Here is a 22,870-nt window from a genome sequence, read left to right as displayed (position 1 = left end):
GATCTTATAAAAGAATATCATAACTGAACGAGTACAATCTCTAATGTAGGTGTAAGTGGATGCAAGTGTTTGCTAAGTTATTTTTTAACCACAACAACTCCTCCTGTTGTTAAACAGCATATCTTTAATTTGCAATAAGAATTTTTTCCATGTTAATTATAAAATGTCATCATGATTTGTATTTTAGCAACATTATTAAAGCCTATATTTTAAAACAGTGCCTCATCTAAAAACATGGAAAAATGAAAGAACCAAGAAGTTAACATATAAACCCCTATTGTTATGCTATTATAAACTTTGTCCCAATTTTATCACAAATACACAAAATAAGAGAGAGAATTATATTGTATTATATTTATCTGATATTTAAATTATGTGTGCCATGTGCACAACACTGTTCTTAATTATTGTACTGTAATTTACATCCTGAACTTAAGTGAACTTTATTTATTTCAGTCATTATAGTCCACTTGAAACCAAAAAACAAAAAAGTAATAAAAGACAACACAAAAATACAATCATCAGTGATTACACCGTGAAATTTTCCAGTGTTTTGAGAAGTAGGAAAACATCACTTATCAGTTAAAGAAGGCACAGTTAAAACTATTATGACCAGATTTTCTGAATCAATTGGCTGACACATTTGCATGTAACCTCCCTCAGCAAAGCATGAAAGGTAGGAACATTACAAGACAACAGGTGCTTTTAAAGTATATAATAGACTGTAATCAAATGATTAAATATTCATAGACTGTCGTCTGTTTTCTTTAAAGCTCCATCAAATTTTTTGTTTCATATATATTTATATATGACTCAGCGTTATTGCACCTACTCTGTGTTCCACTGTTATCGGTCTTCTTTGATTTGCAAAACCCTGGCTCACAGTGACAGATTATAAGTCATTTACAACAGTTTAAATATTATCTGTCACTTTTTGACACGACCGTGCGACTGCTGTCTGTCTGTCGGGGACGGCTGGTGTTTTGCTCCCATGGCTCGCTCCCTGTCAAAACGGAGCGCAGGAAGTGGCACCGTTTTGGACCAATGAGCTGTGAGATTACTGGGACGCCCTACCCAAACAACACAGGCAGCAGAACAAATTGTTGTTGGAAATATGTTTACGATATGACCGACAGGTTGTATTGATTTATTTAAACACTTGAATGCTGTGTTTCGGAAATGACACAGGTCAGAGCAGCAAATTTTAAAATTCAATGAGACGTTGTAAGAGCACAGCGGCGACCAGCATTAGCAAACGTTAGCAAGCTGTCAGATGCTAGCCGAGGAAGCTAACCGGTAGCGCGTTTAACAAGTTATTTTAGAGAAGCTCCTTTATTTGTCGGAGGGTAACGTCACACCGAACACTTTGTTCGTGCATTATTTGTATGGTAAAGAATCCAAAAAACCGATGTGTTTTTATCTATTTGCACCATTGCCTGGTTGAAATTTAAGCTAGCAAAAGGACGTTAAGTTAGCTTAGCTCCGCTCCGTAAACTTAACATCTACCAAACTGGACAAAACATTGGATTTAGTGGGGTTTAAATCGGGCTCGGCGGGTTCGCTGACCCCTCAAAAGAAGATGAAGAAGAGGAAGGAGCTAAATGCTTTGATTGGTCTCGGGGACAGCAAGAGGAAGAAGACCAAAAAGGGCTCCGGTCACCGGCTTCTCCGAACCGAACCTCCGGACTCGGAATCGGACTCGAGTTCCGACGATGACGACTTCAACGGCATGAACGGCGGAGTCAACTTTGGGAAGTAAGTAAGCAGTTTAACGAGATTTTGTTACGTGTGTATAGCATGTTTTTTCCTACGCAATTGACCTCATTAATAAGATGCCTTAAATTCACTTTGAGTTTCTAAAGAAAATCTGAAAGTGAGTTCTACCTCTGAATTCACTTTTAATAACGTGTGCTTGTGTTTTAATGTGTCATGCTTTGGGACTGGCTTGTCACTATTTTATAAACTTCAGGGATACATGGGAAAATGTAAAAATAATAAATATGTTTTTCAGCATCATTTCAACAGTCAGCTCCCATCGAGCACACTGCCTTTATAGTGCAGAGATTAAAAGAAAACCTCTTTATTGTCAGATCAATTCACTCTCCTGCTTCTGTGCTCGGAGCATCAGGAAAATCATTGACTGTATAGAATCTACCCATCCAGATTTCTGAAGCATGATTGCTTACAAATAATCCTCATAATTCCCATAACATAGCACACAGCCTTCTGAAAATATCTCCTTCATTAAAAATGGAAGAATGTGTACGGCTGTAAAGCTGTCTCACGTTACTGTGTTTCTTCTCTTTACAGAAGAAGCTACACACAGTGCTGCAATGTGTGCTATCCCTTGTTTCTGTTCATCATATTAGCTGCCTGTGTCATGGCCTGTGCTGGGCTCATATGGATGCAGATTGCTCTGAAAGAAGATTTGGACTCCCTGAAAGAAAAGCTGCACAGCAGTAAGACTCCTAAACAAACCTTGTTATCTTTTTGTTATCACTGAAAAGAAAAGAAAAAAAAGGTCTTGTACTTTGTACACAAGCATTTTATATGCTAGTTAAACAGTCACATATTCCTTTATTTTAACACTTATGTTGTTTTTTGTTACAGTGGAATCCAGCCAGAAGGTTTCGTCAAGTGAAATACCAAAATTAAGCGAGGACCTGAAAAACAAGGAGAGACAGCTTGATGATATTGAGAACGGTGGCAGAGGCCTGAACAAACTCTGGTCCAATCTGACAGAAATGAACCGAAAGGTCAGTCATAATGTCTGTCTGGAGGTTTTGAAACCACCTCGACATTTACTCAGTCATACATACAAAACTGAGCTGTTAATGATAAGCTACTGAGTGGTAGTTAAACTTAGAGTGAGATTTAACTCAGGATGATGCACTTTTCATACCATGTAGCTGAAAATTGCTTTAGAAAAGTTTTCGAAATTGCAGATATAATGCATGAAATAGAAGTGGTGCCAACAGTAGTAGTTAAAGTATATTTTTTTAATTTGTGGTGTTAACTTGTAAAAAAGAAAATGCATAATTTATGTTCCTACAAATTGGATTGGATTTTTTTTAATTTTCTGAAATGATAGGTAGGAACAAAGAAGAAGATTTTTACATTTATTTAGTCTCTTTAGTCTTAAGTTTAGGTTTGCTGAGATAAAATGATTGAATATATAAAGATGCCAGTTTGTTGAAGTCACCAGACTAAGACGTCAGCTTTTTAGTAATTTATTAACAAACATGTTACATTTTTACTGAAACATTCAAATTCAAAGCAAGATGGACAAAATAACATACCTAGTATAATAATGTAATAGTAATACAGTCCAAAAGCACCACATACATTTGTTTTAAATATGTAAAACAAACAGAATATTGTAACATTAGTGATGGTAAATTTGAGGGATGTTCTATTAGATTGCATTTTTTGTTAGGTGTTCCTAATAAAGTGGATGGTTTGTGTCTTTTATTTGTACAGATCAGTTTGCTGGACTCTGCTGTAAACCATTTAAAGGCCAACTTGAAATCCGCTGCTGATTTAATTAGCCTTCCAACAACAGTAGAAGAGCTTCAAAAGGTGAGAAGAAAAGGGTAATAAAAACAGAAAAAAGATGCCTTGTACTTTTTTCCCCCTTTTAAAAATTTTGTTAGAAGTGACTTTACAAATATTTTTCTTTTCCAGAGTGTTGCTACAATTGGGAGCACGCTTACAAGTGTACAACACGATGTGAAGACTATGCAGGCTGCTCTTGAAACTCAGAAGAAAGATGACGACTTGAAGGAGACAGTGGTAAATTTATCAGTGACATTTGTAATAGTTTGGATTGAACAACTGACAGTTGGTACAACTACATGTTGTGACTAAAGAGCATATCAGATCTTGAAAGCGCTTCCTCCACACATTCACACTTTCAGATTGCTTTTGTACTTCTTGCTTGTGTATGTTTGCAGTTGACTAATTGTACTTTTTCCTTATTTGGCCATTGTTTGCATGCAGTTACATTAATGTATGTTGATAATAAACCTGGGAAAGATTTCAGGTAATAATTACATTAAATGCGCAAACAATTTCTGAAAGCAAAAATCTGAGACTGCTTTAAACACTCAGTTTTTCTTCTTTTGTCTTAGTGTCATGTCAGGGAGCACAGATATCTTTAATATTTCTGAAGGAAAAATGTCTTTTAAACTGAAGCGAAAATGGCTAAAGCTACTTGATTCAGAAAGTGTATATAGGTATAAGCAATTAGGTTTTACGTTTTGTTTTAATTGTTAATTATGCAGATTTAAGCAAACGAGAGAACAGAAAAAATTCCCTTTAATAATTTGCTCTGTGTAGTTACACATGCAAAAAACATTTTTAGTCACTTAAATGTAACTATTTTTATTCTTAATTTTTTACTTTCCTTCTAGAATGTACACAACCCTCTTGTTTGTGTTATTGAGTGCATGTGTTATCTGAGTGCATGTGTTATCCACATGCACTCAGTGACCACTCTATTAGTTACACCTGTTCAACTGCATGTTTAGGAACATCAGCCAAACACGTGGCAGCTGCTTCATGCATTTGGGCATGTCGTTATGGTCAAGATGAGCGAAAGTTCAAAATGAGTATCAGAATGGGGGATAAAAGTGATTTAAGTGAATGTGGTATGGTTGTTGGTGCCAGATGGGCTAGTCTCAGTATTTCGCATATTGTCGTTCTACTGGGAGTTTTCCTCATAACCATCTCTGGGGTTTACAGGGAATGGTGTGAAAAAGAGAAAATATCCAGTGAGCAGCAGTTCTCTGGGTGAAAATGCCAGAGGTCAGAAAAGAATGACCAGACTGCTTTGAGCTGATAGGAAGGCAACAGTATCTCAAATAACCACTCGTTATGTACTAAGAACTGAGGTTGTTCTGAAGGAAAAAGGGGATCCTAGCTGGCACTATCAAGATATGCCTAATAAAGTAGCCAGTGGTTATATATCTCAGTGTGTCTCAGTAGTTACGACTGTTTCTCAATGTTGATAAATTGTATGAGAGGCAGAAGGGTCCATGAGTATAGCCTTCCCAGCAGTTTTTCACAAATATTGAAGGGTTAATGCAGTGTTGGCAGCTGACAACCATCACAGAATAATCAGTAGCTGTATTCCTTCAGAAATAGGATAGGGCTTCAAGCTTTAGTATTTCACATGAGCAAAGCTGAAAAATTATTTTATGAGTCAATGTCAAAGTTGGATTTCACTTATGTTGTTTGACAGCTTGTCTGTTTTTATTTACATCTCTGCTCCCTTCAAATGCTGCTGAAGGCTGCAGATCTTATTTATTATTTATGTATGGACGTATAGAGACAGGTGTGCGCATAAAACAAGTACTGCGCGCACTGGAATGAATGCGTTAAATAACTTGGTGTCCTGCTGTCTAATGTACTTTCAGTCTCACTCAGAATTGAGACATATCTACTCAGACATGACCAAGGCGTTTCAGTCGATGAAATGTTAGTTGATCTGCTTAACTGTTACACAGATCCAAACCAGAAGCTGAGGTGAACTTCGCCACAGCGAGATTAACTTGTTAAACCACAAATGCATGCATGCTTTTGCAGTTCTTGTCAAGCTTACATTGACGGAGTTGCTGGGTTAAGAAGGTCCTGTCATTTCTTGGATTCATGCCTTGTGTTTCCATCCATAATACATGAAACAAGTGCCAATCTATTTTGGGAGCTTAGATGCTTTAGTTTGCAGAGTGAAACTAGGTCAAATATCCGAGACGACTGCAGAATGTTTTCTCCACATTATTTTTCATTAGCACAACAGGAAGATAAAAGACACACAGAAAGTAATTGTACACTTCCATCTACCTGATACCATGACTGCAGCAGTCATATGAGGTACACTGTCAACCTGAACCTGTTAACACCTTGGTATAAAATCTATTTTCCCTTAACTATGAGATGGTTGACATGTTCTTTTTAATCATTATAGGACATAACAGACCTGAGAAAAGCCATGAGTGAGGTTAACAAGACAGAGGAGCAGCACCACACATGGACTGATGAGCAGATCCACATCCTCCTCTCTACAGTGGCAGATCTTCATCAGAGAGTGGCCTCATTAGAGAACGGCTCAAAACAAAGCGTCAGTAATATGATGAGCCTTTTTTTCCCTTCCCTTTGATGATTTTGTGGCGTTGTGTTGATACCAGGATTTACAGGAACACTGTAAGCACTTTTTATTTTATCTTCTGCTGTACAGTTGAACAACAATGACCCAGCACCTGAAGCAGCAGTCAGCAGTGAAAGTCCAGCAACTGAGGCGGTGAACGAAGCTACAACAACCAAAGCAACACCGGGGGATGTGCAGGGTAAAGTGTAGACAAAAGGGAGCTCATATTTGCCCCGTGTTGCATTTTAATGCTTATTTCTTCTTTATTTATGTATTTTCTGACAGAGATCACCACCCCGCTGACAGAGCCACAGACGAGCAGGCATCCTCCCTTTTTAACTGCAAACCGCTCGAGGAGACATATTTGGACAAAATGTCCAAAGACTGTGTCACTGCCTGGCATCGGTTCTCTGACAGGTGCACTCTAACACTATAAAATACATATCTCAGCATTCATAAGAAAAAAAATCAAAATATTGGGAATTACACACGCTGGCTTTATTGTGAAGTTAAATGAGACGATTGATTCTTCGCTGTAATGAAAGGAGTCTCTGCTTGTTGCCTGGCAACCTTACCAAGATGATAAGACTACCTTTCAGCCAACAAATAGCCCAGCGCATAATCCCCTAATCTTATTTTGATACTTTTTTTGCATTGATTCAGCAAAAGGGATACATTGCGTTAATGAGCTTTCGAGGCGCTGCAAGAACAAAACCATCGCAGTCCTTTCATATCCTTGTAGTACAGTGAGGCTAAATCCACACTTATATGAAAATGATCTGTTGTCAGAAGAATGTTTTAGCATCTCCACACATACTAGCAAACCTAATATCAGGCATTTCTAAAAGACTCAGTTGTAGGGTTCCTAATGCTAGAGTGGTGCGGAAATGCATTTTTCTTAGAAAACTGTAAATGTGTGGACATGCTCTAAACCTATGAAATTAGATTTCTGTCAAATGTCCTGGCATGAAATGAAACATAATTAAGAGCAAATAATTGAATTTCATGAGTGCAGGTATTGATTGCAGGACGGAAGAAGGACACTACTGTGAACGGTCACTTTCTAAGCAGTGATGCCACAACCTCTGGATTAAACAGGTTCAGTTTTGTGTGGTAAACTGAGCCACACCATGGCAGTTATATACCATATTTGTTTACAATTAGGAAATTGCAGTTTGCATTTCCACCCAGTCACTATATGTGCAGTACATGTATCTGCTGAAGACTGGGCAACTTTTTGTTGGTGGTTGTATATGCCTTGTATTTCGGCTCTAACTCTAAAATCATAAATGCTGAATCCTGATGTTCTTTATGATTTTTTTTTTCTTTAAATCTTAATAAGCTATGTGATGTTTTAAAACAAACTAACAGGACAGAAGTGAGGAGGCTCCAGAACTTGTTGCTTTGCTTTTAGCAGAAAATTAAATATTTCCAAAGTGTACAAATTTTGTTTGTAATTAAAATATTTTTTGTTACAGACTTGGAACGCATGTTCCAGCAGACAGATGCTGAACAAAATTCATTGAGTCTGACCTACGAGGACCTGAGGGAAATATTTGGAACATCAACACCCAGCCATCGTATCGTCAAGTGCTTTGACACTGACGGGGATCAGAAGTATTCGCTGAAGGAGCTGAGAGCTGCTTTAGGTTTGTGAGCACATCATCATCACCGAGAGCAGTGAACAGTATTGAATACCCAGCTGGGTCTGTGGGGTTTGGGTTTTCCGCCTCTTTTCTGTAATTGCTGCACTTTCCTGAACTGAATATTTATCTTACTGATTGTGGAAAAAGTGACACTGACATTCCCCGTACTCGCTCCCCATCCTCGAGTCCATTTCGACTTAGTGTCAGCCCCAAAGCATCTTAAATTTTAACAGCAATCCAAATGAGTATCTGTATATAGAACATCCAGCTCCTATGTTAACAAACGGCTCGGTTTATATTATTAATCCATGGAAAATAAGTGTGAATTATTTTGACTCTCTTGCTTTACCCTGAATCTTAAGACTTGCAGTGTTCATGTACTTGTCTTTATTTGTTGGTTGGTTTGTTCGTTCCTTGGACCAACTGTCTCATCTTGATGTAAAGTTTTTGTGTATTTAGCTTTTACTGAGGCTGTAACTGTCAGTGTATAGCAGACTTTCCTCCTGCCGGCACCTGGTACAACTCACGTAAACTTTATTTATAGAACATGAGATAGAATTTTATGAATGTTTACAAATGACTACTATAAACAGCTTTGTCAGGCTTTTGTTTTGGTTTTAGACAATTTCCTTACTTCTCCAAAAACATACTTTTGTATGCTATTTTCTACGCTGGATACAAGTTTGATTGTTCCTCCTCATTTACCTTATTCAGATGGTTTGGATCATGTATATTATCCATCTGTACATGTATATCTAGTGACTGTGGTTCTGTTTTATGCATTTTCCTGATGTTTTGCAGATTTGAAGGGCTACGAACACTTAAAGTCACGTAAAAGATTTTTAAAGCCGTAACTCATGAGGCATATGTAGCAATAACAAAATGATTTAGATGTTACCTGTGTAGAATTGCAGTGGAAAGGCAGAAGACATAGCTCACAATATGTAACAGGTAGTATAAGAAGCACTGATCGTCACTCTGGACTTGACTCATTTTATGCCATTTAAATGGCCTCATAATGTTGTACTTACATCATAAATTTGTCATATTCAGACTTTGTTGTATGCTGTAAAAATGTATTCTAATCTAGTTACCTTGTAAATGGGGTTGGGATGATAAAAAAAAAAATTGCTTTAGAGACATAATCCAACATGTTGCATTTTTTAATTCTGTTGTGCTTTGCATGTTCCTTTTTATGTAACATGAACGCATTATTTATAACTTAACGTAGGCGACTAATTGTTTTTGCGGGACATGGGTTAGCTGGCTTTGGTCGCCATTGCATAGGTTTTGGGTCCATGCTGCTACTGTATGTAAATGAGAGATTTTATGAATGTCTTTGTTTGAGCACCAATGAATAAACATACAGTTAAAGGTTTGATTGTTGGATTCCCATGTGTCATAAGACAAAGTGGCAATTCTCATGTGTCTGTGGCACTCAGGTCTTTTACTAGAATTATATCCAATCCAGTCTGAAATATACAAAGGGAGAAAGATTTGATAGACATTTTCACAAACTTCACAGTTTTTGGAAACTGGAACAAATTGGCATCCACCTTGAGGAAGGCTATAACAATATTCTGAATAAAACTGAGGTCAGTCACACATATCAAGAGAAAGTCAGGCCAGAGCTCCTTTGGCTCTCCAGTCCTGCGACAAAAGCCCCAGCAACTCCTCTTCATTCTCCTCCTCTTCTTCTTCAGTGCTGTCGCCAGTGTCCACTTGTTCCTGCTTTCTGGGCAGAGACTTGCTCTTCACCACATCCCGTCTGTCCCTCAGTACTTCCACCCTCTTGTAACACTCAATTTGTTCATCAATTTCATCAATCTGACGTTCAAGTCGCCCCTCCTCGTCTTCTTCTGCCACGATGGCCTCAGACTTTGTGTTCACCTGTCGGATCTCCTTTTGAAACTCTTCCCACTCCTTGTCCATTTGATCCTTTGGAGCGTCCACGTTGCGCACTTTGGCATCTCTAACCGGATCGTCGAAGAAACCCTCCGGGAGCGCCTCGGCTGTGTTGTCTTTCTTCTCTGGGATCTTTTCCTGAACGTCTGCTTTGAGGATGGAGCCTGAATGGGAGATTGCAGGCGTGGGTGGGATGGAGCTGTCAAAGAAGTCAGCTGGTAGTCCTGCAGCTTCATCCTTCTGAGCAGGCGGATGTGTGGCCACCTGTTCACCTGTCAGAATCAGAATCAGAAAGGGTTTTATTGCCAAATGTTGAGCGGGTTTACAACATTAGGAAATTGCTTCAGTGCAAACATACTGTTATGTTTGTATGTCTCCCCAGTAGCTTCATTATCATCATCATCGTCCTCATCATAGACTCCAGCCAGCAGGCTCAGTCCTGCAGTCTTCTGTGAAGAAGCAGCTGCCCTCTCGCTGGGTTTCTCAAAGAAATTTCCTGGCAGTCCTAACGAAGGCTGACCAGGAGCCGCTGCGGGTTTCGCCTTTTTTCCTTTAACGTCCTCGTCGTCGGGTGCTTTCCGCTTCAGTGGCTGACTCTGCGGTGTCACCGGTTGAGTTTTTGCTCCCTTCAGCTCAGCAACCTTTTCTTTGTGCTGTTTCCCAAGAACATGCGCCGACCACAGCAGTTCGGACTTCACCTGCACATTGCACAGGGTACAACTGAGGTGGCCGAGACTGTTGTATTTAGCAAACGGAGACTCGACGCGTTTCTTGTCACTGGCTTGCTTTTGTTTCTCCCTCATTAGCCGTCGAAGTTCCTCTTGATTAACAACTTTCTTCCCTTTCTTAGAGGTCGCCATTCTTGTAAACAAAAACAAGCTCGTTAGCTAGCCAGCGAGTTGCTTCTGGAGAAGTACGCGCGTCTCATAAAGATGACGCAATACAATAATCTCGCGAGATCTGTCAGTTGCCTGCTAACGGGGTTAGCAGAGATGTTAGCTGAGGCTCAGTATTGTTGTATCGCCCGATTCTCCTGAATTCAGCCGCAAAGCGTCGATACCGTTTTAAAACCTGCATCCGAGAGACGCGGTAGAAGAGACAACGATGTAGTCGTTTGCTCTTCTTTCTTATTATCCCGATTCATTGTTTGTGTGTGTGGTTTTTTTAATGTTTGTCATTATTTTTTGTTTTCATCGCCGCACCCATAGATAAATCAAACCATATTCATTTTCTTGCAGCTAGCTAACGTGTCCTAGGAACCGCGTACCGCTATTTTAATAACAGAAGCGTTGCGAAAAAGCGTCGCCGTTAGCTCAAAATTTCTAATAGGACTGAGCATTTTTCATATTTGTGGAGTTTTTGCTAATGCCCACTACCATATCGCATCTTCACCATACGTTAGCCTCGTGTGTAGTTCACCAGTTACCGCACGATAGACATCATGACAGGTGAGAAGATACGCACCATGAGAAAGGACCACAAGAAACCGAACAAAAATGACGAGATAATGGACACGTACGATGAGACCTCCAACGGGACTATCTCTAACGGCACCGGTAAGCATTTCAAGTCCAACAAGGCTTTCCAGAAGTCAATCAAAACCTCGGCACAACAACAGCAGCAGCTCAATGCCAACAACATCAACGGTAACTCATCAGTTGTCAGCGACAACAACAAGAACCCAATAATCCTGACCAGTGACGACTTGGAGTTCCCTGTGCATGAATGCGTGTTTAAGGGAGATGTGCGTAGGCTCTCCTCTCTCATCAGGACCCACAGCATCTCCCAGAAGGATGTGCATGGTAAGCTTTCTGCTGTCATGTTTCCATTTCCATTTCCAGTGTTTGTGCTAGAGGCTGATATTTACTTGATGTGTTTATTTTTTTAATTCCAGGAAACACACCTCTTCACTTGGCTGTCATGTTGGGCCACAAAGGTAATGCTGAACCATAGAGTAGTAAAATGAAATAACCTCATTTTAAAATTGTTATTATTATTATTGCCTTGCACTGGATTAAACAAAATTACCAAGAGCACTCTGAAAAAGTAATCTTCCAGTATCTGCTTAAGCCCAGGAAATTTGACTAAATCTGCCGTGCTCTCCGTGGCCTAACATGGCTTTATTAAAAGAGTATTTTGAATCCTCATTAAAAGCCCCCTTTGAACGCAGCAGTTCCCTATTCCTGTGTTGGAATAGCCCACATACCCTTTGTGCGCATAACCGTGTCTTATCTGACCTCTGCAGAGCAGCGATAACATAATCTTGGTATGACACATTAGTTAGGCTCAGAGAAATCCACATATATCAGTAATTGCATACAAAGAAGCCAATTTATGGGCACAGAGACACAATTTCATTTATGTGTCAATTATAACACAAATTTGACTCAAAGCTCTTTGTAGTCTGTGTACCACGCAAAGTCCTCTAGTCCTGAAACCTTAATTTGATACAGATTAAACTGAACTATTAGAAAAGAATTTGTTTCTTGCCCTGGCGACCATGCAATTAGTGGACAACTCGCTCTACCACCTGAGCCACAGCTGCCCCGTACCTACTTCACTGTTTAACAAAGTGGCTGTCTGATGCCTAGTTTGGCATGCCATCAAATGAAGACAGAACAGCTGCCTCAACTTAATCCAGATGCAGACAGCTGTTTCACAGTCTGCCATTATTTCCTTGCTAGAGCCAAATCTGCCAAGTATAACTGTAGGAATGAGTAAAGTCAAGAGTCTTCATGCACTCCTGTCATTTGAGTAACTGAAGACCAAGTGTACTACTTTTAGTTTTTATGGCAACTCCGCCGACATGCAGGAAATGTTTAGCGTAAGCATGTGTCTGTCTCTAATGTGGCCAGCATTACCATCTGTTTGCTTCTCTCCTGCTCTCTCTGCGCCCATGCACTGTGTCTTTATAGAAATTACTCTAAATTGAAGCTGCTCTGATGTACACTTTGTTATTTCAGTTGTCAAACAGTGACACAAACACAGCCTGTTATGACTAATATCAACCACATGTCGCTTTCGAGCCATTTTTGAACCTGCTGCTCTCTGCTGTTAAAACCCTGACATTGTAATGGATGAGATTACATTCACATAAGTTAAAGGCAATGGTTGTGGTGTGATTTCAGCACCCACAGCTCTAAACATGTTGTCAGGCCAGCTCACCGATTAAAGCAAACTGTTTTGGGTTTTTTTGGGAGAGGATCCTTAAAGAGAAGCACTTTAGTCAGGAAGTCCACAGAGTGCTGCAGCAGTATACAGCATGAGAAACATTATTGTGGGTAAACCCGTTTTACCAACCCTTCAAATCATGGTCCTGTAAATGAGCGCAATTTGAGCATGTGCAGAACACTATATAGTGGCCTTTTGCAAATATTAAAATTGTTTCTAATAACAATGCATGTAGTGATAGTGCAGCAGTAACAGAACTGTAGAACTAATCACATTTGTCACTCATTGTTTGGTTGTTTTCTTCTCTTTTTCCTCCTTTTCAGAGTGCGCTCTCCTCCTGTTGGCCCATAATGCACCTGTAAAGATAAAAAATGCACAGGGATGGAGTCCTCTAGCAGAAGCCATCAGCTACGGCGACAGGCAAATGAGTAAGCCTAAAACTACTCTGAATAGCTGTAGACTGACTTGAGCTTTTCATATTTGGATCTGTTTGTTGCAATCTCAGTGTCACACCTGCAATCATACACACTCCCTGTTTTGACAGTTAGGCTGAGTTCTGCCTATCTGAGGGTTATATAGATATACAATGTGTTCTTTAGACAGTATTTGTGGGTTATTCAGTCATATCGGTAATTGGGAAGGTGTTCTGTATGAATGTTCATATTGTAGTGGTGTTACTGAACATCAGCTTGATAGCTGCAGTGTTTTGGTTGGATTTTCTTTCCCCACATGCTTTGCACTGGCATCAGGAATCAAATGAGTTACTCTGATTATAGATGAAATCTTAAGTTTCAGAGAACATGTCTACATTAAATGAGGGTTAGATCAGTGTTTCATTTTTTTTTTTGACAAATAAAACTTGTGTAATAAGGCTGAAGATGTAGAATTTCTAGCAAATTGTCTCCTCCAGTATTGTCGTAAGGTAATGAGATAAGTGTTAGTATTCAAAGGATCATTTGTTAGTCATGTAAGTGTTTAACCACAACAAGTGCTGTCTGGCCATCCCATCTAAAAAGCTATGGTGGGGATTTTCTCTGAGCACTCACCATCCAGATGGGCTGGAACGCTGCCTTAGCAATGGCTTAGTGTTAGCCCCAAGCTTAAAGCTTGCCACTGCCCTGCTTAACGATGCTACCGCTTTTAGGTTCGACATCTAGTGAAATGGGTCAAATGACATGTAAAAGGTCCCAGCTAATGCTTTGGAGATATATTCGCTCCTCTGTCCTTGTAGGTTTTGGGTTAAGTTAATGCGATTTGTTCAAGCTAAAGTAACATATAAATTGTCTGCTAAAAGGGCTGAATAGTAAATAATTTATTTTAGTTTCTGTAGCTGTGCTGAGCTGCACATTTTTAGTTCTTGCTTTTGGCTCTATAGATGATACGAGTGAGCTATGAGCATCATTTTCTTACACAGCCTGCGACAAAGCGTTTGAGGCCTGGTAGTTTGAATAATGACCCTCAGCCTTGTTAGTATGCGTCTCGGCTCTCTGTGCTTGCTGTGGCAGGCTGTCTTGGGACTGGGACCGGGAGCTTTGCTTTTGAGAAGGTCACATCACTCACAAGGGTGAAGGGGTGGCAGAGGGGCAGAGAGGGGGCCGGGTGCATTTAAACCATGCATAGAAATTCATAATCCAGTGACAAAGGATATTTAGATTTAAATCTTTGGCTAAATTACAGCCGGTGCACAGCTGGTGTTAAAGAGAGACAGAGAGCAAGGAATAATAATGGGGTTTGCCAAATGTCAAGTGTCTATTTGTGTGTGTTATAGCTTGTCACAAAGCACTGCAGTCTTATCATTGGTCATCAGCTTTCACTTTTACACATGTGCCCATCGTGTCAGCAGCTCGCTATCTGGACGTGCGATTATGAACTACCCGAGTGCAGCAGCGTGTGCCTCGTCAGCACTTCTCTCCTCGGTCACGTCTATTTTCTGCCTAATATTTCCCCTGGCTGAAATAACCAAGGATACGTGTGAGATATGCTGAGATATAATTTTTTTTCTTCTTTTTTTTTTTGTGGTTCATTCTGGTATCATTGAGAGGACGCTGGTCAGTTTGTGAGAGGAAGTCGTGCACTTCACGAGCCAACGGGTTACATCAGCCGATCCAAACACGGCTGTGGTGTCTGCACAGTTATATAAATTATATAAAGCTGGGTGGGATTCAGTGTTTTTGTGTTATGTAATAATCTATGAAAATCACACAATTTTAACTGACGCGTTGTGGCAATCAGTGTGTCGGGGTTTGGGTGACAGAGTTCAGTCCTGTGGACTGGTTGTGAAATATGCATATCCTGGCACTCATATCTCCCTCAGCGCAAAAGGTCATCTGAAAATGCTGGAAGAGAGGGTGACCACCATAAAATATTTGTGGCTTGTGCCAATACTCATGCTTTAGGGGTTTAAAAATGTATTAATAACATGCACTCAGCAGCTCCTGTTAAAATGCACAGTTGTGACTTTAGATCGGGGTCAAACATAAGGCCAGGTGGCCAGAATCGGCCTGGCAAAGACTCCAGTCTGGCCCACTGGCAGGCTGAAAATGTGAAGGAGGGCATACATTTTGGGGACCTTTAACTTTATTTTTATATGTTTTACAGTCTTGGTAAAGATAGCCTTATGACCATTCATGCAAACCAGAGGAATTAAGTAATAGCTGAACAATGAAATCATTTAGAAAAACTGAGACATGCTGTTAAAATTGCCACTGCTTTTTCTTATATTAAGATATTTCAGGGGTTTAATGTGTAGCTAAACATCTTTACGCTGACAGAAAGGACAGTTTCGCCTGCCCGGCCCACTTAAGATCACAGAGGCCTGTATGTGGCACACAATGTAAAAAATGAGTTTGAAAGTCATACCACATTTTTATAATACACATCCATTATGATCCATCCCTGTTGTCTCCCCCCAGTCACAGCAATACTGCGGAAACTAAAGCAGCAGTCGAGGGAGAGTGTGGAGGACAAGAGGCCAAAATTACTCAAAGCTCTCAGAGAGGTGAGACTCATTTAAACACTGTGATGACAAACTCAGGTTTTCCACTGACATCGTTAAACCTTTAGTCCCATAAAGTTTGAAAAACCTTCTCTGTATTGATTTGGTTAAATGTCTGCTGACTACCCGTGAGCATGCAATATCAAGTGATGATGCACGTATAATCTGAACTTTCTGTTATGTTGTGCGTTGACCTTTTGATGTGTTTGAATGCTTTGGTGCAGCTCGGTGACTTTTATCTGGAGCTGCACTGGGACTTTCAGAGCTGGGGTGAGTTTTAACTTTCACACAAATGTGAAATTTTCTGCAACATATTCTCACACACAGCTACAGCGTGTAATAGTTTGAGGCTGCTCTTGATTTTTAAATCCTTTGAAAATTTCCGGAGCTGTAACCTCACCCAAAACCCTCCATTAAGTGCGAACACAGCAGGAAGTCACTATTGAATAAATGCACGTCTCATCTGTTGTAGTGCCTTTATTGTCCCGGATGCTGCCATCCGATGCCTGTAAAATCTACAAGCAGGGCATCAATATCAGGTAAGATATAAATACTAGCTAAAGTCTGCCCCCATCTACACCACTGTGTGTTTAATGTAGCATGTTTCCTATTGAGGTCGAGAACTTCTTTTAGCTCTGAAAAGTAGGACGTAACTATCTTCACACACTCTTCCTCCTCTCTCTTGATTTAGACTTGACACCACTCTCATAGACTTCACCGATATGAAATGTCAGCGCGGCGATCTTAGCTTCATTTTCAACGGCGACGCCGCACCGTCCCAGTCCTTTGTGGTTCTGGACAATGAAGCAAAAGTGTACCAAAGAATACACCACGAGGTAACTGGGGGGGCATAAGGAGACCTCTGTTTCACATCATGTTATCAGAAAGATGTGAAAGAAATGAACAGCAAGAAGTTGACTCCGTGTTTTTGCCCCAAGGAGTCAGAGATGGAGACAGAAGAGGAGGTGGATATTCTGATGAGCAGCGACGTCTACTCTGCAACCCTTTCTACCAAGTCCATCACTTTCTCCCGTAGTCAGATCGGCTGGCTCTTCAGAGAGGATAAAACAGTAAGGCTTATTTCACAGTATGGTTAAAGCAAAAGCCAGAGGGGCCGATGGCGCGATATGGCAGCCTCGCTTCTGTCAGTCTGCCCCAGGGCAGCTGTGGCTACAACTGTAGCTTGCCTCCACCAGTGTATGAATGTGAGAGTGAATGAATAGTGGTATTGTAAAGCGCTTTGGGTGCCTTGAAAAGCGCTATATAAATCCAATCCATTAAAAGAAATGGGACAACATTAGGAGGAAGAAGGGGGGAAAAAACATATTAAAGGAACTTTGGGGTTTTTAAGCACCGGGACCTTTCCCATTTTACAAAAACAGTTGCCTCGAGGCGTTTTATAGTGTAAGGTTAAAAATCCTACAGTATTCTGGAGAAAACTGAGCAACCACATTACAACAGTGGGAATTAAACATACTTAGCCCTTAGGTTTTACCTCATGACCCCTTGAAGGCATCACAAGCCTCACTTTGATCCTCCATACAGCCTGTGCAGCACATCCCAAGTTTGAAATTTTGTTTTTACTGCTGTTGCATTGGAAGTATGGCACCATCTGTTTGTTTCCTGTACAGGAGAGAGTTGGAAACTTCCTGGCTGACTTCTATGCAGTGAACGGTCTGGTGCTGGAGTCAAGGAAACGGCGGGAGCACCTAAGTGAAGAAGACATCCTGAGGAACAAAGCCATCATGGAGAGCTTAAGTAAAGGAGGCAGCATCAGTGAGCAGAGTTTTGAGGTGAGAAGGAAAGAATTCAGGGCCGTGGCTTCATCCGCCAGCGGTGAATGGTGCTAACACTGACGGATGTTTTTCTGCCCTCCAGCCCGTGAGAAGGCAGTCCCTCACAGCTCCAGCACCCAATACAATTTCATGGGAGGAGTACATAACCGCGGAGCACGGAAAGTAAGCACCTTGTGTTTTCTACGATGTCATCAGTCCTCACTGTAATTAGGAATTTATTCAGGGCAGGTAGAAGAAAATATGTATAACTGCTGAGTGTGAAATAACATCTTTTTGTGTTCGTCTGTGCCTCTTCTCACCTTCAGGCCACCTCATCTTGGCAGAGAGCTTGTTTGTAAGGAAAGCAAGAAGAACTTCAAAGCTACTGTAGCCATGAGCCAGGATTTCCCTCTAGGCATTGAGTCGTAAGTACATCCCTTGCTCCTTAGATCTATTTGCGAAGCTTTCTGTGCAGATTGAGCCTGGGTGGATACACTTGGGATACTAGAAAAGGGTAGTGCAGAGATGAGATGAATCACATCAGATAATTGGGCCAGGTAGACAAAAGGGCTTCAACTGGTTGTGGGAGAGAGCCACTGATGAGAAGATTACAAAATTCAAACACTCCCCCACCTTCACCACCCTCACCAAAAATGTTCTTTTGCTCAGCTTGGCCACCATGGGAACCCGGCACGGTTTGTTTGAAGTTAAAATTTCTTATTCGCTTCTTTTCATGCCTTACTGTATGCACCTGTAACCTTGGAGCTGCAAGGCTTTCGTGTGTCGAGACTTGTTCTCAGAGTTGGGCCAAATGATGGGCCTGGCTGATAAGAGTTTTTCAGTTTTAAATCTTTTTTTTTTTTTATATATATATTTTAAACCTTGTTTTTTTCCAAGAGTTGATAATAAATTTTGGAAAAGATTTTTCCCCAAAAAATATTTTATCTGACTTGGTTAAGTCAGTGTAGGTTCTTCTTTTTAGTCTGTGAAACTTTCACGTCTCATTCAAGAGGCTTAATTAGCTCTAAAGCCACTGATGGGAGGCTCCCAGGTATTTAACAGGTGTTGGGGTTTGTCCTGAGGATTGTTGTCCCTCTACTAATCATGCAAGTGTTCAGATGAGCCAAGGTGTGAATCCTTGATAAACTGTTTTGTATGTGTCAGGAAATTCTTCAGGAACTCTTTGGAATCATCTTAATCCCAAAGATACTTTATTATCTTTGGGATGTAATGAACAAAACCATCCTTTCAGTGCATTGCATGTTTGTGCATCAGAAAGTTGGCTTTTAATTCCATCATCAATCAACTACATGTTTCATGTCTAAGAAGCACTGGTTTCAGTGTTATTGCTGCACGTTCCCAGCTCCCCCCCCTTCTGTTCTGGTTTTGTTTGCGGTCACAAGTAGTCTTTTGGCGACTGTGTACGAAAGAACTAATAAAAAAAGATCCAGCACTTTAAAAGATAATTTCACGTTGCCCTCATTTGGGATTCAGGCGGGATGTGGCTCGGGTTTAAATATTACGGGAACTTAGTAAAGGCAATAAATTGCTTTATCTTGTCTACTGAATGAACCTTAATGGAGACAGCAATAAAAACCTCTCTTTATCAGAGCTAATATTTTTTTAATGTAATTTTTCCCCTTTGCATATTTTTCTTTGTAATGTTTAATATGCTATGTTTAGTATTTGATCGTTTTCGGTTTTAATGTCATAATGACCCAAAATAGACAGTGCTCTAGTTGTTGATGATAAATAATATAATTTGTACGATAAACCTTTTGCACTTCTTGCATCATTTCCAGCCTTGGTGCTGGTAGTTCCCCAGCCCGCTTACCTTTCACTCTAAACTGCATGTGTGTGTGATTTGTGTGATTGATGAAATAAAACACTGGACTATTTTCTTGTGAATCGGTTTGGGGGTTCACAGAAACTGATTTATTATCATCACGGGCAGCCATCAGTGTCACTCCAGTGTTTTAGGTTTAACTTTTACATGAAAGGCAGTTTTAGTCATGAAAGAGAAAAGACCTGGACGGCTAACTTGTAGCTACCGCCACACATGGAAGTGAGGTAAAGTTGATATGTGCATGAATGAATGAAGGGGTAAATAAAATGGGAGCGTTTACTACCTGTTAAATTGTGTTATATTATCGTGCGTTTGTCCTAAAAATGAGTTAGTATGCACAAATAACTTCCTGAGTCTGGAAATCTAACATTCCTTAGACTTCAGCACAAAAAAGTACTTCACAGAAATTAAAGCCAGGCCGATGTAGAATTTTTAAGGCTGATAGTTTGTAATAAAAAAATCCGATATATAGGACGATATTTTTTTTATATTTCTTTCAGACATTAAACACAAAGCATTCTATTATTTTTATTTATTTATTTATTTTTTATTAGTCCTTACTAAGATAAAATGACAAGATAAGAAGATTATTGCGACAAGTCATGGATTTCTCGTCTTGCCAACAGGGAAGTTGCAGAAGGCCCTCTAGTGGAGAAACTATGAAACATCAACACTCATAGCATGCTTAAAGGTTATTTCTCCCGCCTTCCCTTTACTTTTTAAATGCCGATCACGGCATATCGGCAGATAGCCGGTATCAACTATCCTCTTGTTATTTATGTGTTATATGAAACTATATAATATATGGAAATTGTTAACCTGAAATATAAAGTCCATAAATATATAAGATCTTTAAATTTTTGTGTTCATTTTACAGGATTACCTTTCTTGTTCATACTGGCATCACTTTGTTGTTTTTAAATTTATTTAAGTGATCTAGTTTCAGCTCGGGTGTAATCAAAGGGTCATTTAGAGCCAATGCTGATGCTGGAATAGTTTCATTTAGACAAAGCAAGTGAATATTTCTTTTAAAGGGGAAATGTTCTTTCCTTAGAATGCCGCTTAGGAGCGCGACGCAAAGACTGCAACTTTGAAATGACGAAGAAATCTTGTATCAGCAGGCGAAGTTATTACAGCAAACCAGGCAAAATCTGCCTTTCATATGACATCGTGATCAAATGTGAATCTGTCTGTTATGAATAATAAATTCAGAGGATCACCACTTAGAATGACTTGAAAGTGTGTGTGTGTGTGTGTGTGTGTGTGTGCTGAAGGTCGAGTGGAGAAAGTGGCTGAACCTCTACCAAGATTTGCAATTCAGTCAAAATCTCGAATTGCATTGAATCCGTTTTAATTTTTTATTTATTTTTGTAAGAATTTGTGAGGTTCTGATTTACTCTCTTCTGCTTCCAGATTACTGAATGTGTTGGAGGTCATAGCTCCGTTCAAGCACTTCAACAAACTCAGAGAGTTTGTCCAGATGAAACTTCCGCCTGGTTTTCCTGTCAAACTCGGTATGTGAAGCGACCTGTCGTTGCATTCCTGTGAGTAGATGAGTTTCAGGAGCAGGATCACCAATAACCTTTTTTTGCGTGTGTTTCCTGCCTCACAGACATCCCCGTCTTCCCCACGATCACAGCGACCGTCACCTTTCAGGAATTCCGTTACGACGAATTCGAAGAGTCCATTTTCTTCATCCCCGCCGATTACAAAGAAGATCCCAGTCGTTTCCCAGACCTCTGATCTGTAAACGGGGATATGGCCAGCAAGTTTGGGAGTGCAGACAAAAAAAGGAATATTGTGTTGTTTTATTCTGTATTTATTAGCTGTGAAAAGGAAGGGGCGGGTGGGGGCCGGTCTTAGTGATCAGTTGCTCTGTTGGCTGATGGATCCAAAGCAAATCAATGCAAGCAGGTGTTAGAGCGCCACCTCACATGTAGATGCTTCGGGAGCCGTTTTTGTGAAATCGATGATAGCTTTCATTGTACTCGCTGTTCAACAGAGCAGTTAAACCCACTGCTCCATGCTGCTGTTCTCTACTCTGAAAGCTGTCAGACTTCATCGTCACTATTTAAATATTTCCCCTCATCTTCAAGGACAGAGAACTGACTTCCCATTCTTGAAAGTGCACTGACACCCTCGTCTGTAAATAATTCACGTCTGTACTTCACAACAAAAAGAATAGCAGATATAGCTATATCCTCAAACTGTGCTTAATATTCATTTATATATTATCTATAATATATAGAGAGAGATGGACTCAAATGAGTAACACTGTGTAGCAATACATTTCCGGTACTTAAGAATGTTTTTAACCAGCTGGGATAAGGTTTAGCATTAAAGAAGACCTCCATTGTTACAGTACGATATCCGAGCCTTTTCCCTGCGCAGGGACGCAGTCTCCTGCATCTTCAGGTTAGCTCATGTTACCTCTCGGCTGTCTCTCCATGTCTGTCGTGATCGTATGTGCTCAGTGTGTGAGTGAGTAACTGTACTGTACCAGGGGTTGTTGTGTGTACGTTTGTGAATGGGAGAACCCAGGTGAGATATCAGGTAAACTGTTCTTAGTTTAACACTGCACTGATAAGAAGTATATTTAAGGCATGCTCTGGCTGTGTTGGCCTCCTGGATCACATGCTTCTTTAAAGGTATATTCTCTGTTCTACTACCTGCAGGCTGGCTGGTACTTAAGGAGAAACTGGAAATTAGAACACTGACTCTTAGAAAATGTTTTAGTGCTTATAAATTCTCCTTGATTGTTGTCTGCATATGATTATCTTTTTATATATATATATATCTATATGTATACATATATAAATGCAAGTAGAGGGAACTAAGCTGTGAAGTTGATCGTTGCTGGATCTCTCAACTCTCCAGATAAGACATTATCTGATCCATTGAGCTGTCTGGCTTCAGCTAATATGTACTGCAACCATACCTACTTCACTTCCCTTTAAATAAAGCACCAGCATCATCTTTCAACTGACTGCGTGTTTGTAATAAAAATTTTATGAGGCTTCCAGAGGGGTGGACAAATATTTTGATATATTGGGGATTCTTATCGCTTCAGTGGGTATTTTAGGTCAAATCTGGCGATGCTTCAAGACAATATTGTAGTCTGTTTATTAAAGAGGTGAGGCTAAGAAGGGAGAGCTGGTTTTATCCCAAGATACTAAAGATTATAAAATTTCCCCTGATTTATCGTCAGTGTGTGAAGACGCAATAAACTAGCAGAGCACTGTCCGTTTGGCTTCAGTGTTTAGTGCAGACATTGGAAAATAAAACTCGTCATTTTATCTGAAAAATATTTAATTTCTCAGAGCCTGGGCTTCTTTTCACTTTAATATGAAAGATTTAATATATTCAACATCCTAAATGTCTAGAAAC

The 22,870-nt window shown here is 40.1% G+C and overlaps 3 protein-coding genes across 3 annotated transcripts; 2 read left to right on the top strand and 1 right to left on the bottom strand.

Annotated features, from left to right (window-relative positions):
* The first annotated feature begins 1,032 nt into the window (after positions 1–1,032).
* Positions 1,033–9,169, top strand: efcab14 (EF-hand calcium binding domain 14). Its single transcript, XM_086272247.1, has 9 exons — positions 1,033–1,755; positions 2,311–2,459; positions 2,611–2,756; positions 3,481–3,579; positions 3,685–3,792; positions 5,966–6,118; positions 6,236–6,344; positions 6,431–6,562; positions 7,624–9,169. Exons 1-9 carry the CDS (start codon positions 1,580–1,582, stop codon positions 7,800–7,802), a joined length of 1,251 nt encoding a protein of 416 aa, XP_086128373.1. The 5' UTR covers positions 1,033–1,579; the 3' UTR covers positions 7,803–9,169.
* On the bottom strand, positions 8,937–11,393 carry znf830 (zinc finger protein 830). Its single transcript, XM_086272248.1, has 2 exons — positions 10,055–11,393; positions 8,937–9,968 (listed from the first exon to the last, which is right to left on the bottom strand). The coding sequence occupies exons 1-2, from the start codon at positions 10,554–10,556 to the stop codon at positions 9,412–9,414; spliced, it is 1,059 nt and encodes a 352-aa protein (XP_086128374.1). The 5' UTR covers positions 10,557–11,393; the 3' UTR covers positions 8,937–9,411.
* Positions 10,663–22,523, top strand: LOC147308339 (ankyrin repeat domain-containing protein 13C-like). Its single transcript, XM_086272245.1, has 13 exons — positions 10,663–11,498; positions 11,591–11,632; positions 13,191–13,295; positions 15,780–15,865; positions 16,087–16,132; positions 16,335–16,401; positions 16,554–16,698; positions 16,801–16,932; positions 17,494–17,655; positions 17,741–17,820; positions 17,964–18,062; positions 20,897–20,997; positions 21,096–22,523. The coding sequence occupies exons 1-13, from the start codon at positions 11,138–11,140 to the stop codon at positions 21,224–21,226; spliced, it is 1,557 nt and encodes a 518-aa protein (XP_086128371.1). The 5' UTR covers positions 10,663–11,137; the 3' UTR covers positions 21,227–22,523.
* Positions 22,524–22,870: the final 347 nt, after the last annotated feature.

Source organism: Aulonocara sp. 'chitande type north' Nkhata Bay, linkage group LG18 (genome assembly GCF_057382095.1).
Source record: "Aulonocara sp. 'chitande type north' Nkhata Bay isolate Kocher_YH1m ecotype deep benthic linkage group LG18, A_spYH_male_GT1.1, whole genome shotgun sequence".
NCBI classification, from domain to species: domain Eukaryota; kingdom Metazoa; phylum Chordata; class Actinopteri; order Cichliformes; family Cichlidae; genus Aulonocara; species Aulonocara sp. 'chitande type north' Nkhata Bay.
This window is presented reverse-complemented; position numbering and strand designations above follow the sequence as displayed.